Source organism: Heterocephalus glaber, unplaced genomic scaffold (genome assembly GCF_053883595.1).
Source record: "Heterocephalus glaber isolate CG9 unplaced genomic scaffold, H.glaber_assembly_v1.0 deba00001472, whole genome shotgun sequence".
Lineage (NCBI taxonomy): Eukaryota > Metazoa > Chordata > Mammalia > Rodentia > Bathyergidae > Heterocephalus > Heterocephalus glaber.
In genome coordinates this window covers 30,343,082-30,358,702 of record NW_028258315.1, presented here as the reverse complement: position 1 = coordinate 30,358,702, position 15,621 = coordinate 30,343,082, and the positions used below count along the sequence as shown (strand labels likewise).

At 43.5% G+C, this 15,621-nt stretch overlaps 1 protein-coding gene across 1 annotated transcript in view; it reads left to right on the top strand.

Moving 5' to 3' along the window:
• The window catches only part of Gng4 (G protein subunit gamma 4), a 49,569-nt gene extending 34,230 nt beyond the window's left edge, over positions 1-15,339 (top strand). Inside the window, exon 4 of the mRNA XM_004854620.4 lies at positions 11,290-15,339. Coding sequence (XP_004854677.1) covers positions 11,290-11,418 — 129 coding nt within the window. The 3' untranslated portion in view covers positions 11,419-15,339. The remainder of the gene's footprint in view (positions 1-11,289) is intronic.
• Positions 15,340-15,621: the final 282 nt, after the last annotated feature.

Here is a 15,621-nt window from a genome sequence, read left to right as displayed (position 1 = left end):
AAGGGGTTTTGGGAAAGCAAATATTTCATATTTTCAGATCCTATTAAGAGAAATCATCTTTTTCTCATCATGGGACACAAAGAAGATAATTCCTCCAACTAGAGAAGTGGTTCTGTTACTAGGAGATAAGATACAAAGAACTCTCAAAATTCAGCAATGAGAAAAACACATTTATAAATGGACAAAAGATCTGAACAAGCATCTATCTCACCAAAGATGATAAATGAATGGTTAAAAAAAGGTATATGAAAAAATGTTCATCATCACTTTCTCTAGAGAACTGCAAGTTAAAACAATGAGATAGCACTACACATCTAGTAAATGGCTAAAGTCCAAAACACTGACAATATCAAGTGCTGACAAGGATGTGGAATGACGGAGGGCTTGCTGACAGCCACTTTGGCAGTTTCTAAGTAGCTAAACCTAGTTGGGCTGTACAACCCAATCACACCAAAAATACAGAAAGTAAGAGATGAGGAATGGGGTCGGGGATTTAGCTCAGTGGCACCACACCTGTCTCGTAAACACAAGGTCCTGAGTTTGATCCCCAGTTCAAAAAAAAAAAAAAGATGAGGAATTAAGGAAATGTCAAGAGATACAAATATATGAGACCAACTTATTGCTTACTTTATCTAGTTTGCCCACCAAAGACTGGGAAGGACATATCAAACTCATACAACTTGCCCATCTTTCCCAACATTTCCTCATCTTGTGCTTTATAAAATGAGAACATAAAAATTCTTTATCTAGAGTAGCAAGGACTTTCTATAAGCATCCCTCATGAAACACCTCGACAAAACCTGAAAAGCAGAAATAGTGCAGATCCATTTTTTACATAAAATGCAATGCACTTAATGGTAGCAGTGGTGGGGAATATATGTCAGAATCAGGAACATTTTGAAACTCTCTCCTAAACAATGGAACTGACTTTGAGAATGCCATATATATGTGTGTAAGACTCAAGACATAAAAGGGTCTAAAACAAGATTTGAGTAACAATACCTTGTTCTAGAATAGGCAGAATCAATATTTTAAAATAACTTTTCTCTAAATTATATAGATTCAGTATAAATATAATTAAAATTCTAGTTTGGCTTTTGGGGAAGCAATCTTTAAGTTATCCTAAAGTTCAGTTAGATGAAAATTGTCAGATCATCTTATTTTTGCACTACTGGGGATTGAACTCAGGGCCTTGGGTATGTGAGGTAAGTGCTCTACCACTTAGCTATACCCCTTCCCCAGAGGGTTATTGTTTACATTTGAGGAGGAAGATAAATAGACATATCCTACCATGTATTAAAACATACAAAATGAGCCAGGCATGGTGGTGCATGCCTGTAATCCCAGCACTTGGGAGACTGAAGCAGGAGGATTGCCTCAAGTTCAAGGCCAGCCTGGGCTACATAGTGAGTTCAGGGCCAGCCTGAACTACAAAGGGAGACCTTGCCTCAAAAAACAAAAACAAACAAAAACAAAACCCATAAAAGCATAATATTTAAAGATTTCTGATACTGCGTATAGAGCAGACAGATCAGTGGAACAAAATAAGATATCTCAAAAATAGACCCAAGTATATGACTCAGATGGCATCTCAAATTAGCAGGAAATAGATGATTAATAAATGTTGTAAGGAGTTTTTAGCACTTTGGAAAATATGTCTTCTTGTCCTGTCAGAGTTCTACAGACTGGGTGACTTAAACAACAAATTTTTTCATATTCTGGAGGCTGTAAGTCTAAGATCAAGGTGCCAGTAAAGGTTTGTGTGTGGCAAGGCCTCTTTCCCTGGGTTGTAGATGTTCACTTCTCACTGTGTCCTCACATGGCCTTTTGTGTGTGTGCTTACAGAGAGAGAACACACACACACGCGTGTGTGTGCGCAAGCGTGCGAGCGTCCTTTTTATAAGGGCCCAAGTCCTATCAGATTAGGTCTCCATTCTTATGACTTCTTTCAGCCCTAATTTACTTCCCTAAAAACCTGGTCTAAGATGCAGTCTTGGGGAGACATGCTTCAATCCATAACATGGATCAAATTTTTAAATATAGCAAATGAAACCATAAAAGTACTTGGAAAATAGGAGTAGATGCTTTAATAATAAGAGTTTGAGAAAGCCTGTCCAACCATATCCTAAAATTCATAGTTCATAGGGTAAAAGTTTTGACTACATATTTTTAATTCTATATAGTAAAAGTCTCCCAACCAAAAATAAGAAAAATATTTGCCACAAGGACCCAAGTTTGATCCCTGGTACCAAAAAAAAAAAACAAAAACCACTCATTGAATAAATTTCCTTTAAAAAAAAAATAAATAAACATATTTGCTAACCATAACACAAAGTTAATTTCTGAAAAAAAGGAGCTATTAAAAAAAAGCTCTTTTTTTCCAATCGTACAAGCAACATGCAAATAGTAAATTTATAAAGGAGATGTATGAATGCTCACTCATAGGAAGAGGCATGTTCCTTTATGAAGAGTGTAAGAAATGTGCCGAGTATAAGAAATGTGGCTAAGAACCAGCACTGACGTGCTCAGCATCACTTTCATTCTTGCAAGTTCAGGGTCCTCCACCAGCGGGGCAGCAGGGTGTGCAGATGTTTTACTGTCGGGCACAGTCATGGGCACAGTCTTCCCAAAGGGCGGTCAAGGTGTGTGTCCGGTGCATGCTTTCTGACCCAGCATTGCCACTTCTAGGAATGTTTCCTAAGGGGACAATCTCACAAGTAACAGAGGGCTGTTAGAGGTTCATCAAAGCACTATTTAAAATGTCAGGGCCGGTTGATTTCTTGATAGCCACCATTCTTTCTGGGATTTTTTTTTTTTTTCTGTTCTGGGGTTGAACTCAGGACCTTGTGCTTAGGAGGCAGGCATGTTGCCACTGAGCTAAATCCCCGGCCCCTATTTTTTTTGTTTGTTTGTTTTATTTTTGTTTTGGTACTGGGGATTGAACTCGGGTCCTTGCGCAGGGGTGTGGAGAGAAAGGAACCCTTCTGGTTGTTGGTGGGAGTGCAGACTGGTGCAACCACTGTGGAAATCAGTATGGAGATACCTCAAAGAACTAGGGCTAGAGGTCCCATTTGACCTAGCTGTTCCCCTGCTGGGGATCTTCCCCCAAAGAATTAAAAGAATCATACCGCAGTGATATATGTGCACCCATGTTCATAGCAGCACAGTTTGTAATAGCTAAAGCTTGGAAACAGCCCAAGTGCCTGCCCATCAACTGGAGACTGGATAAAGAAGATGTGGTTTTTTTATAAAATGGAGTATACTCAGCCATAAAGAATGAGAAACTAGAGACATTTATAGCTAAGTGGATGCACATTGAGGCAATACTCCTAAGTGAAATAAATGGGACACACATGTGTAAATACCGAATAGTTTCTCTGGTGTGAGAAACTGAAAGTGTAAGTAAGGATTAAAATGATTAAAATGAATAATTGATAATTTGAAATAGGAAAAGGTCCAAAGGTATAGGGGTGGCAGGAGGGGAAGGGGAAAGGGGAAGAAGGGAAAGGAAAAATTATAAGAAAAGAAAAAGAAATGGGAACGAAATCTATGTAAATAGGGAAGGGTGGTGAGGATGAAGGGCACACAGGTAATGGAGGAAAAAATAAGAACTAAGATGCATCATGTACAGGTACAAACCCCCAGTGATAAATGTCAATGTATTGTATACCTAAAATGTACCAATAAAAGAATTTTTTTTTTAAATGTCAGGGCCGGGGATTTAGGTCAGTGGTTTTGCCACCTGCTGCGCAAGCGCAAGGTCCCACGTTCGATCCCCAGTACCAAAAAATAAATAAATAAATAAAAATAAAATAAAATGTCAAAAAATTGAAAGTAACTGTCCATCAGTAGGCATTGGCTAAGTGCGTTATGTGGGGACAGTGCTGTCCTGTCCTTGCTGACACTGACAGAGCTCAGTGTGCACGGAGGGGGAGGCACATCACAGAGCAGTGTGTGTGTGTGTACAAGCATGCAGACCCATGTGTACACGTGTGGGTGGACAATGTGTACCAAATGTTACCAACAAGGGATGAGAGTTTGGTTGATTTTTACTTCCATCTTTATTCTTTTTGGTACCGGGGATTGAACTCAGGACCTTGTGCTTGCGAGGCAGGTGTGGTGCCACTGAGCTAAATCCCTAGCCATTCCATCTTTATTATTTTTTTAAAAATGTTCACATCTATAACCCCATCATTCTGGGAAGGTGCAGCAGGAGGATCACAAGTTGAAGCCCAGCCTGGGCAACTTCGTGATTTAATGAGACTATCTAAAAATGTAAAATAAAAAAAGTCTGGGGATGTAGCTCAGTGCACAAGCCCTGGTACCCCCCAAGTACCAAGTACCCCCCACATATACACACACAGAGTTCACAAACAAATAAAGATTGTAACTGTCAGACAGCAAAGCCATTTCAATAATGGCATTCTTCCTAGGAGTCACTTCTGCTGAGGAGCTGGCGCACCCAGGGCTGAGATTCCCCTCCTTCCTCTGTGATCTTCTCTTATACATCCTGGGTGGTGGCTGGGTATCTGGAAGGAAGAGTGTGCAGTGCTGGGTGGACATGACCATACAAGGCAGTGAACAGAAGAGGAATCCTCTGTTCCTTCCACTCAGATCTCACCACCTCACTATGAGCCTCAAACAAACTGTCACAAACCCAAGAGTTGGTTTTTAAGCAAATTTTTTTTTCTTCTGGTACTAGGGATCGAACTCGGGACCTTGTGCTTGCAAGGCAGGTGGTGGAACCACTGAGCTAAATCCCTGGCCCTTTAAGCAAATCTAATTAGCTGCACATGCACTATTTCATTTTGTATAAAATTTTTGTCTTCCTCCTTGTTTCTTTAGGCACAGACACCAGATATGGCCATATTTTTATGTAATCACGCTACATAAAAATCATAATGTACATTCAAACTTCAAGTGTAAACTAGTTTGGGATTCTATGCACTTTATCAGAGTGGATTATCCAGACCTCATTTGTGGAGCCAAATGGGAAATGTCTGGAAGCTTGATGGGAAGGGCCTTTGGGATTCAGCTCTTGGCTTTTACACATTTCTATTTGAGCCAAAGTTTTTTCTCATAATTCTTCAAACAGATATGTCTTTAACACGTGTTTTACCCTTAATTTTGTCTAGCACTTTTCCTAGGAGTCATAAGCAGCAACACCAAAGTGTGAATTCTTTTGAAAGAGCAAAATGTGTTTCCTATGGTTTTGTTTTTCCCAGAAGATAAAACACACATGGTTAAGTTTATGAAGCCAAACCAAAAAATTCTAAAACCAAAGCCAATAGTTGTTAAGACAGAAGAGTGAGGCTGAAATGTCAAATGTAGAAAATTGAAGATGAGCAAAATCAGGGAAACCCTTGTGTTCTGACTGGTTGGTCACAGTCCACTGAAAGGGCTTGGGAAAGTCCAGGTACAGGTATAACTAAGACAACACTGGATATAAAGATAGGAAGAGCCGGGCATGTAATTGCAGCACTAGGGAGCCTGAGGCAGGAGGATCACTGCAAGTTCAAGACCAGCCTGGGCTACATAGCAAGACACTGTCTCAAAAAAACCAAAACAAAACAACTTTCATAAAAAAAAAAAAGTACACATGTTTCAGTATGTCCTTGGCACAGTCAGGAGTGTAATGATAGCAGTGCATATAGGTGTTAGCTTTTCACTGTGTCTAGTTTGAAACCTGGGCAGTGGCCTTCCTTAGTCCAGCTTCCACTAGTTTCATGATTTGGGTGTAACCTTTTTCTTTGTTGTATCATCTTCCTTCAGAAACATTGTTGGCTGTGACATAGACTAACAGAAATTAAGTGATTCTGATGCTGACTTCCTGAAGTCATATTTAGAAATAAATCACTAGGGGCTGGGGATGTAGCTCACTGGCATCGCACCTGCCTGGTCCTGAATTTGATTCCCCGTACTGGAAAAAAAAGTACACATTGTAAAAATAAGTCATCTCTTTCAAGGAAAAGGTACTCATCAGTTGTAGAAGCAGGATCAGATAAAAAGAGAACAGCCTTTGAAATAAACTAAAGAACAGGACAAGTTGCTAGCACAGGTAGGTACCAGGTGCATCTGGAAAAGAAAAGGGCCTTTCAAGTCCAGAGGTTGTTTGGGTCAGGACACCGTGAGCATTGCATTGTATTGATCACCTCAGAGAAACATCCTCAGGTCTACTTCCAAACATGCTTTCCTTCCTTGCAGAAGGTACCACGATTGAGGGAGTAACAGCTCCTGCAGGTAGCATGGTGTCCTTTGCATCATTGACCACACACCAGCAGATGCCACCTGTAGAAGTGAAAGCTCTGGGCCCAGCTTTGCATCCTGCCCAGAAGGACACAGCACCTGGTACCCAGTGCCTCACTCAGGATGTGCTTCTGAGCTCTATGCTTCTCCCTAAGAGAAGTAAAATGTGGAATCCCCCTAGAGCTCAGACCTCAGACCTCAGGGCAGGGTCCCTGCAGTGTTCATCAGTCACCTCACTAGATTCCAACACCCTACACATTACTCTTGGTAAACTTGCAGGAATGCCTGAATTATGGCTCTCTTTGTAGAATATTAGGAAATATCAAAACTGAGAGGTGGTCAGGCAGGCAGGACTTTGGCTAACATATTGGAAGGGCCTGTTCATCCTCAAACAGGCCTGTCAAGGGGCCATGTAGTGACAGCTCTTCTGTGAATTTGGTGACACTAACCCTCTTTCATGCATCCTAGACTTAACTTCCAATATGCAATCAGCTTTTGATGTGGGAGAAAAAGGCCTTTATGGTGATATAGTGGCTAACCTGCAATTATGGATTTGGCCTTAACAATTCAAAGGGAAGTTACTACGTTATTCTTTCATTCACACACATGTTCTATCCCCACTCCCTCTGGTTTCCACCTTTATATAACCTCACCCCCTCCCAGCTAGATGGTGTCCTGGCCTAGGGCCCACTGAGTGAGTAGAAGACCCTCCCTGCAGAGGCCATTTATCAATGACAGAATTGCCTGTGTTGGTCTGGGATCTACTGCAAGTCATACTGTGAAAATATCTAGAGACTGCCTTAGGAACTGATGTCCTGGTCTCAAATATTTTGAATGTTACAAGAAAAAAAAAATCATGAGAACTCACCCTGCAGCATTTGCTGAGAATTTAGAGGTGAGACCTATACTTGACATGCCCTGAGGGTCCAATGGGGCCAACAGCTTGTGGTGTCTGTAAAGTAGGCACCATGTACCACACTGGCTGCAACCAGCTGTGCTCTTAACCGTGATCCTGCTTGTTTTCTGCAGCAGAGGAAGGAATAGCCAAACCAACAAAGATGCCTTTGGTTCCAGATGGTATTGTTCAGTAGACCAACATCGCTGAGAAGTAGGTACGGATCTCTGTGCTTTGGATGCACAAGATAAGTGTGGTGGGTGTCACAGCAAGAATAGTAATTATGTCATCTGTCTTGTCATGGAATGTGACTATAGTAATTGCAACATTCTCTCCCATCACTGAAGCTTGTAATTATTGTGGGACTAACAGGATTATGTGCTAACTTAGGCTGTTTTAATCACCTCTTTTACTCTGAAACGAAATGGTAAAATTCCACAGTTGTTCCCAGGCTACTGGTTCTTTTCAGCATCTGCTGTCCTGTGACTCTAACAGCATGACGAGATGCTCAGGGCATTTCATCAGAACAAGCTTGAGGCTTGATGAGAAAATATCAGTAGTAAGGGAGTTTCCAGATTTCTACCAGAGTAAAAATTTTTGTCTTCAAAAGCAAATTGTCTATTTTATGTTTTTTTTAAGGTGGCAGATGTTTTATGGAATCTGGTAATGTCTGAAACCCATATTTTATAGGAAGAAAATCTCCGACCACAAAAATCAATCTAGGAAGAAAAAAATCAATCTAGGGCTTGTTAAGAAAATCCTCCCAGGGCTGGGGATTTAGCTCAGTGGCACCATGCCTGCCTTGCAACTGCAAGGTCCTGAGTTTGATCCCTGGTACCAAAAAGAAAAAAGAAAATCCTCCCACCCAAACTAGGGAACAGCTGTAGGGTAAACCCCTGATGTCACACAGTGGGTCACTTTTCACATGTAAGGCACACAAAGAGACATGAAGATGGTCACTGCTTAGATTTATATCTACTGATCCCATTACAATAAATGCCAACAGTTACCCACAACACTTTGGCTATACAAGAATAAAGGATCTTTGGATTCTGTGAAAAAGAAGTCTGCTTAAGGTAGAAGACTCTTGATTATTTTGTGGTGAGATGACTACACTTGATTAGGCACAGAACTGTATACGTAGACCATTATTTATAGGGTAAATGTCTCAGTCTCTTTTCTGCAGCTATGACAGAATCCTATAGACTTGGTAGTTTATTTTTAAAAATGTATTTCTCACCATTCTGGAGGCTGGGAGTTCTACCTGGCAAGGCCTCTAGGTTGCATCAAAACATGGCAGAAGGACAGTCATAGGTCATGGGTGAACAAAAGCAAAAATCAGACAAATTCTGCCTTTTCTCAGGAGCCCACTCCAAGGTAACTAACCCATTCCTGCCATCATGGCCTTGACCTTTTCATGAGCTGGAAGTCCACATGGTCTATCGCCTCTTCAGGGTCCCACCTGTAAATCCTGTTACAACAGCAGTTAAATGTCAGTGTCCTCTTTGGAGGGACATTCTAACTGTAGCAGTTATGCTTTAGTAATTCTGAGTGCACCTAGAAGATTAATATACTATGGATGCAACCCAAGTCTCCACGTTTGGTCTCAGCCAGGCCCTCGCTACTCTGCCCCAGACTTCACTGTGCATTCATCCCTGCTGGTCAGGTGCACACACAGGGACATAGAACCCAGGGGAGTGTAGTGATGGCCAAGCAAATGCAGCTGTGAACTGAAACAGCAACAGAAGGAGGCTATCTAGGAACAACTTGTTTTCTTGAAAGGAAATCTGTGGCATCAAGTACAGTGTCACCTTTGGGAGGTGACAGGAAAATTCCGAGCAGAGGTCTGCTTAGAGCAGGCAAGGCGAGATGTTCACAGCCCTGTTGTTGGTGTGTTGCACGCTGGGCTGGAAGGAAGAAGACACACTGGTGGAAGAGGGACTGTAGGCCCCATCGAGCTCCCCTCCACTGGACTGTCCCCCAAAGCCCAGCATATTTGAGGCCCCTCCCATGCACTGCTGTGATATACTAGTCCACAGTGCAGCAGCCCAGGGAGACAAGCTTTCAAGGTTGCTCTCAGAATTAAACTAGCCCCTTCCACCCAAAATGGATGGTGCTAACCATGTTCACTATTGAACTGATCAAGAGGAAGGAAGCTGCTGTGATGAGTGATCATTCAGCAGGCTGCCTTCTGAGTGCAGAAGGTGATGCAGCAGGGTTGAGTCCCTGTCTCTCTGCGTCTAGGACATTCCACCACATGCCGATTATAATGGTGACTTCATTATTTCTGAGTCTTCTGCATTAGTTCTAGAAGGCAGAAATTTTGCCTTGTTCTTTCCTTGCCTCCTCCCAATGAGCCACAAGGTAAGTACTCAGTAAACACTTCCCGAATGAGATAATGCGGTTGATAGAGGATTCAGAATCAGCTGGAGCATGGCCCAAAGATGAAATGGATGGGAAAATGAAAACTAGGACACTGGAGTGGCGGCTGTGGTAGTCAGCTGAGGTGTCTTAAATGAGCACCTTGCAGGAGGGCCCAGGGGCAGGGGCAGAGGTGCAGTCCCAGGAGAAAGGGTTGTCTCTGTCACTGCAGCTCTGCACCAGGGCCTGGCAGCAGTGAAGGCCCCGCTGGAGAGGCCATTGGATGGGTTCAGTGGCCACACTGCCTTGGTGGTCCTGGGGAGACCCAGCAGCTTCTAAACCTCTAGACCTGGTGGGCAGCCTAGAGAGGGCAAGGGAGGTCAAGACTTAGTCCAGGAGCACTGGGCCTTCTCAGAAGGAGGCAGCGAGTTCACTGGTGCCTCTTTCTCCAGTCTACACTTCTGACATATGTAGACTTAGTTAAGATTTATGTTGAATATCCACTGAACTTCTAGGTGATTTATCTGAGGAAAAAACTTCATTCCGTGTCTCTGTTGGAATGATTTACAGGACTTGTGAGTGGATCTGGGCCGGGAATCAGAAGAATCTCAGTCAAATATTGGAGGATGAGCCAGTTAAAAAACCCAAAGGGAATATGTGTGGCTTGCCTGGCTGGAGGCCTGGAAACATTTTCATATACACTCATGGAGCAGATTTGTCTTTCTGGAGGAGAGGAAGACACTGATCCCAAGGACCTCGCAGGCTGCTGTGACTCCCCCTGCAGGACTCCTGGCAGGCAGCTGACCGATAGGGCAGTGAATGAGCAGATCAAGCTGGCAACTTTTCCCCCACAGTGAGTGCATCTCTGTGGGCTGCCACCTCCCACCCGGCTCTTCCTCTTACCTGGAGCTGGGGACAGTTGTCATGTGTCATAAGTCTAGAAAGAAAATGAGGGAGGGGGACTCCTGGTCCAGAGCAGCTTGCTGTGCAGGGAGTGGCCACCCCAAGTTAAAAGGCATGTGCTTCATGTAGTACACGGAGCAGCAGTAGACAGCCACAAGGAAGAACAAATCGTGTCATGGCAGGAAAATGGATGGACCTGGACAGCGTCATGTTGAGTGAAATAAGCTAGACTCAGAAAGACTTCTATCATTTGTGGAAGACTATTAGAAAAGAGGAAGGAGATCAGGGAAGGGGAGGACGGAAGGGCACAAGAGGGGACAGGAGTGACAGAAAGGATCAAAATGTGTTATAGGTATGTACACATCTGCCAGAATGAAACCCACTCATCTGGGGAACTAATATGCACTAATAAAAAAAGATATGACAAATATATATATTGTTGTAAAGCAGCTAAATGTGTGTTGTATTGAGGGGGACCAAGTATCTTTCTTGGTTTGGTCATGAGAATGAACTGCAGTAAAACAACGAATAATAATGATAATAATGAATACCATCACACTGGTTTGGCCAGGGACAGCATTCTGCATTATTGTTTCAGAAACAGCCTAGTAGAATCATTGTGAGGCTCCTGGCCTAGTACTGTTACCCCAGCTGGGAGTGTGACAAGGACATCTGACCTTTGTGCCAGCTCCTCCGCCTCCTCTGGATGACCTAGTATCCCAGGGCAGCATGTCCTGGGTGTCATGTCCCGGGCTTGCAACAGCTGTGTGCTGCCTGGGCGTGGCTGTTTCGCTGGCCATCCAGCCCTGTCACTCTCCTCCCGGCCCCTCACTGGATGCACTCTGTGAGCAGACCTCTAATGGGTCCTCTGCTGTGTCCCCTAGGTGTCCCAGGCAGCGGCAGACCTCCTGGCATACTGCGAAGCCCATGTGCGGGAGGACCCCCTCATCATCCCAGTGCCTGCATCAGAGAACCCCTTCCGGGAGAAGAAGTTCTTCTGCACCATCCTCTGAGGCCTTTGGTGATGGACCATCTCCTTTTCTGTCTGTAGAAACCCCCCATAAAGATAGTGCATGCTCTTAGACTAGGGAGCCACTATGGCTGGGCTCAATTCATTTTTTCATTGTATCTGTCATGGTATTAAATTTCTTTTTTTATGTTATTTTCATTCATAGCAAAGAAAATAGACATTTTTGTAGCCAAATAACAAATGTGCCGTGTAAAAATAAGTATGGGTTTAAGAGTTTACAATTTTTAAATGTCAGTTCTCAAGTTTAAATACATCAAGTTAATCAATGTCAGTGGATAATTTATTGAAATGAAAAATTGTGCCCAAGTAGTCTCATTGACAGCAATTCTCTACCCAGCGACAGCTTGGGGACCAGCCGAAATGTGCAGATAGGGTTCCATCCTGCAGCTCTGGGAGTACCCATGTGTGACAGTTCCATCATCCTATGGAAAAGGAATAGCCTGCAGGATGAGAACAACACAGGGCCCCTAGGGGCTCCAGAAGGGTGGCCTCTACCCTGCAGGAACAGACTACAGTGTCACAGCTTGAGGCGAGCCACCCACTGGTTTGAGCCTTGACATGTTAACCTATTTAACCTTTCAACAATAAGTACATGAGTGTTGAACTGTTTTAGAGAGAGAGAGAAACTGAGGCACGGGGAGATGATGCAGTTTGCCCAGGGGTGTATAAAGTGAGGTTATATAGGAAAGTAGGACTTCAGGGCAGGCAGTCCAACTCCACACCCCTCCCTGAACTCCTGAGCTGGGGTACCTTCAGGTACCTGTCTGCAGGTAGTTACACCTGCAAACAATCTTAACTACACATTGGGAGCAAACACGTTTGTAACACTGGCCCACAGCGGCTCAGAGCATACTTCTCTACCTGCCTTTCCCAGGAGGGAGCTTGGTGAGCCCATTTGCTGACAGTCTCTAGATGCCCCAGGGAAAGGCTAGGCATCCGCATTAGCTCTTTTTTTTTTTTTTTTTTTTTTTTTTTTTTTTAATTAAATTATTTTATTGGTACATTGTAGGTATACAACACAATTACATTTCTCATTGGGAATTGTACCTTTGCATAATGCATCTTGGTTCTTATTTTTTCCCCATTCCTAGCCCTCCCTTCATGCCCTCCACCCTTCCCTATTTACAAAGACTTTATTTCCATTTTTTCCATTTCTCAGCATTTTTCCTTTACCTTCTTTCCTTTCCCCTGCCCCTCCCACTACCCCTACCCCTTTGGACCTTTTCTTCCTATTTTACATTTTCGATTATTCATTCTAATCATTGGTACATTTTAGGTATACAATATAATGACATTCATCATTGGAAATTTGCACCTTTACATAGTCTCTCTTGGTTCTTATTTTTCACCCTTGCCCAGCCCTCCCTTCAACCCCTCCATTCCTCCCTATTTACAAAGATTTTGTTCCTATTTTTCCATTTTCTCATATTAATCCCATTCCCTTCTATCCTTTCCCCTAGCCCTCCCACTTCCTTCCCCTTTGCCCCTTTTCTTCCTATTTCACATTACCTATTATACATTTAGTCCTTATTTACACTTTCAGTTTCTCACACCAGAGAAACTATTCGGTATTTATACATGTGTGTCCTATTTATTTCACTTAAGAGTATCGCCTCAATGTGCATCCACTTAGCTATAAATGTCTCTAATTTCTCGTTTTTTATAGCTGAGTAGTACTCCATTTTATTAAAAAACCACATTTTCTTTATCCAGTCTCCAGTTGATGGGCATTTGGGCTGTTTCCAAGTTTTAGCTATTACAAACTGTGCTGCTATGAACTTGGGTGCACATATATCACTGTGGTATGATTCTTTTAATTCTTTGGGGAAGATCCCCAGCAGTGGAATAGCGGGGTCAAATGGGACTTCCAGTCCTAGTTCTTTGAGGTATCTCCATACTGATTTCCACAGTGCTTGCACCAGTCTACACTCCCACCAGCAGTGGAGCAGGGTTCCTCTTTCCCCACAGCCCCGCCAGGATTTGTTATTGGTTGATTTCATGATAGCAGCCATTCTTTCTGGAGTGAGGTGGAATCTTAGCATTGTTTTCATTTGCATCTCTCGAATGACCAGTGATGTTGAACATTTTTTCATGTATTTGCTATTTCTACTTCTTTGTCTGAGAAATGTCTGTTCATTTCAGACTAGACCACACCCCCGCAACCCTGATGTAATCACAGGACAGAGGGCTCTGTGTCTAAGTTTGTTCGGTTCCATCTGTTCAGAAACTGCCTCTCCCCTGGCTCTGGCAGAGGCTTGCTGTGTACTGCAGCACAAGCCATTGTGTCCCTGAGCTATTCCAACTGCAAACTGGGGACAATGGTAATTACTCCTTCTGCTTTTCTGTTTGAAGAAAATTGAGGGAAGCTCTGATTATCATTTAAAGCAAACACGTGTACTAAATGCCAAGCTATAATGTAGGGAAGAATATGTGACTTCAAAGATAGCAGTGGTTCATTTGGATGAAGAATATAAACTTGCCTACAAAGAGGCAAATATAATTTTCAGATCAGTTAATGATTTGCTGCCCTGGTAGACAGTTTTACACATCACCATGCCTAGCTGCTTTTTCTAGAAGCATCCTCAGTTTTGTGAGTGCTCACTGATGAGACCAGTGCAGTTAGGGAGCTGTGTGCTTGAACCGCAGCAAAACCAGGCACTGCATGAGCTGATACAACTTCTGGTCCTTCTGTGGCTTGGGTTGTAACAAGGATCTCTATTCTGTGGCCTACATCATTGTCATTAGCCTGCTAACACAAAGCACAGCCCGTAAAAGCACATCAGGTATCTGTTGGAGGTCATTCCTAATCCACCTTAGGTCAAGTTCATGGGCATGGTGTATGAGATATGTGTTCCCTTGATCAGGAGGTTCAGTGAAGTGAACCCTGCTTCCATCACAGGCTGCCTGCATCAAACAGTTGTCATTTTGTATTTTTATGTTGGTGTTCAGCATCTGCCCATCCTGCCCCCAGGAGGATGTTACTCTGACTTAGTGCATTTAGTGCAGTGTGGTGCCTGCCTCCCACTCTGGAAGCCGAAGCAGGGAGGTGTCCCTGTCTCTCAGGCACCCCCTTTCCAGCTTCATTTCAGCAGGCATGTGGTCAGGGATCTGGCAGACTACTAGGACCTCCTACTCGGTACTGTGAGCCTAGAGTAGGTGACACAGAAATGAAGGATGCTGAGAACCACTCCATGGAAGCCACAGTGGTGGCACTGTCCAGGGGTGGCACTGTCCAGCAAGGGAGCTGTCTAGAGCTGGTAGGCTGCAGAAATGGTGTGTCTGCTGGTAAGAGTGTCCAGGGCTGGGATGGCAGAGCACTTTGAAGACCATTCGGGCTCCACTGTGAGGCCCACTGAGCTGACTACCCCCCTATCTTCCTATAGCTCCCTTCTAGCTTCCTGTTCATTCTTTGGCCTCCATGCTCCACCGAGTAAATTCTTTACTCTTCCATGAAATAGCCTAAACTGAATATAGATACCACGTGACCTAACAATTCCACCCTAGGTGCATACCCCACAGAAATGTACCCATGTATTCATCGAAAGTAATGTGCTAGTGTGCTCATGGCTGCACTATTAATAATAACCCTAACCTGGAAAGTTCCCAAATGCCCATGGGGATAGTCACAGGGGGAATCTTATACAGCCATGGCAATGAATAGTCTGTACCTCCCCCACATTAGGGCACCCAGCAAGGTGAAGCAAGTAGGGACCCAAGTTACTCCTAAAGGGACAGTAACTCAAGGGAAAGCCTGGTGCAGTTTCCAGAATGTTCCATTGCTTGATTTGGTTGCCTGTCACCCAATGTATTCAGATTGTGAAAATTCTCCCAGCTGTACACTTTCAGTTTGGGTGCTCCTCTGTATGTTGTACTTCAATAAAAAGTTGAGTTTTGTGGCTACCAATCCTGAATCCTACTGTTACTTATTTTTTCTTTTTTGGCATTTTGCTTCACTCTTGACTTCTTTCAGATATCATCATTAACGTGAGATTGATCATAATGAACATTAGCGGGGCATTTGAAGAGCGTGCTTAACCACACTTTGGATGATGAAGTACATATAGTCCGTGCTATCTGAATGAAGAACAGGCTGCAGGGGGCTCCCATGGATAGGATATTCAAGCACAACGCTGTAGGATTTGGAGGAAACTGAGGAACCCTGCTGAGACTTCACACTGGATGACTG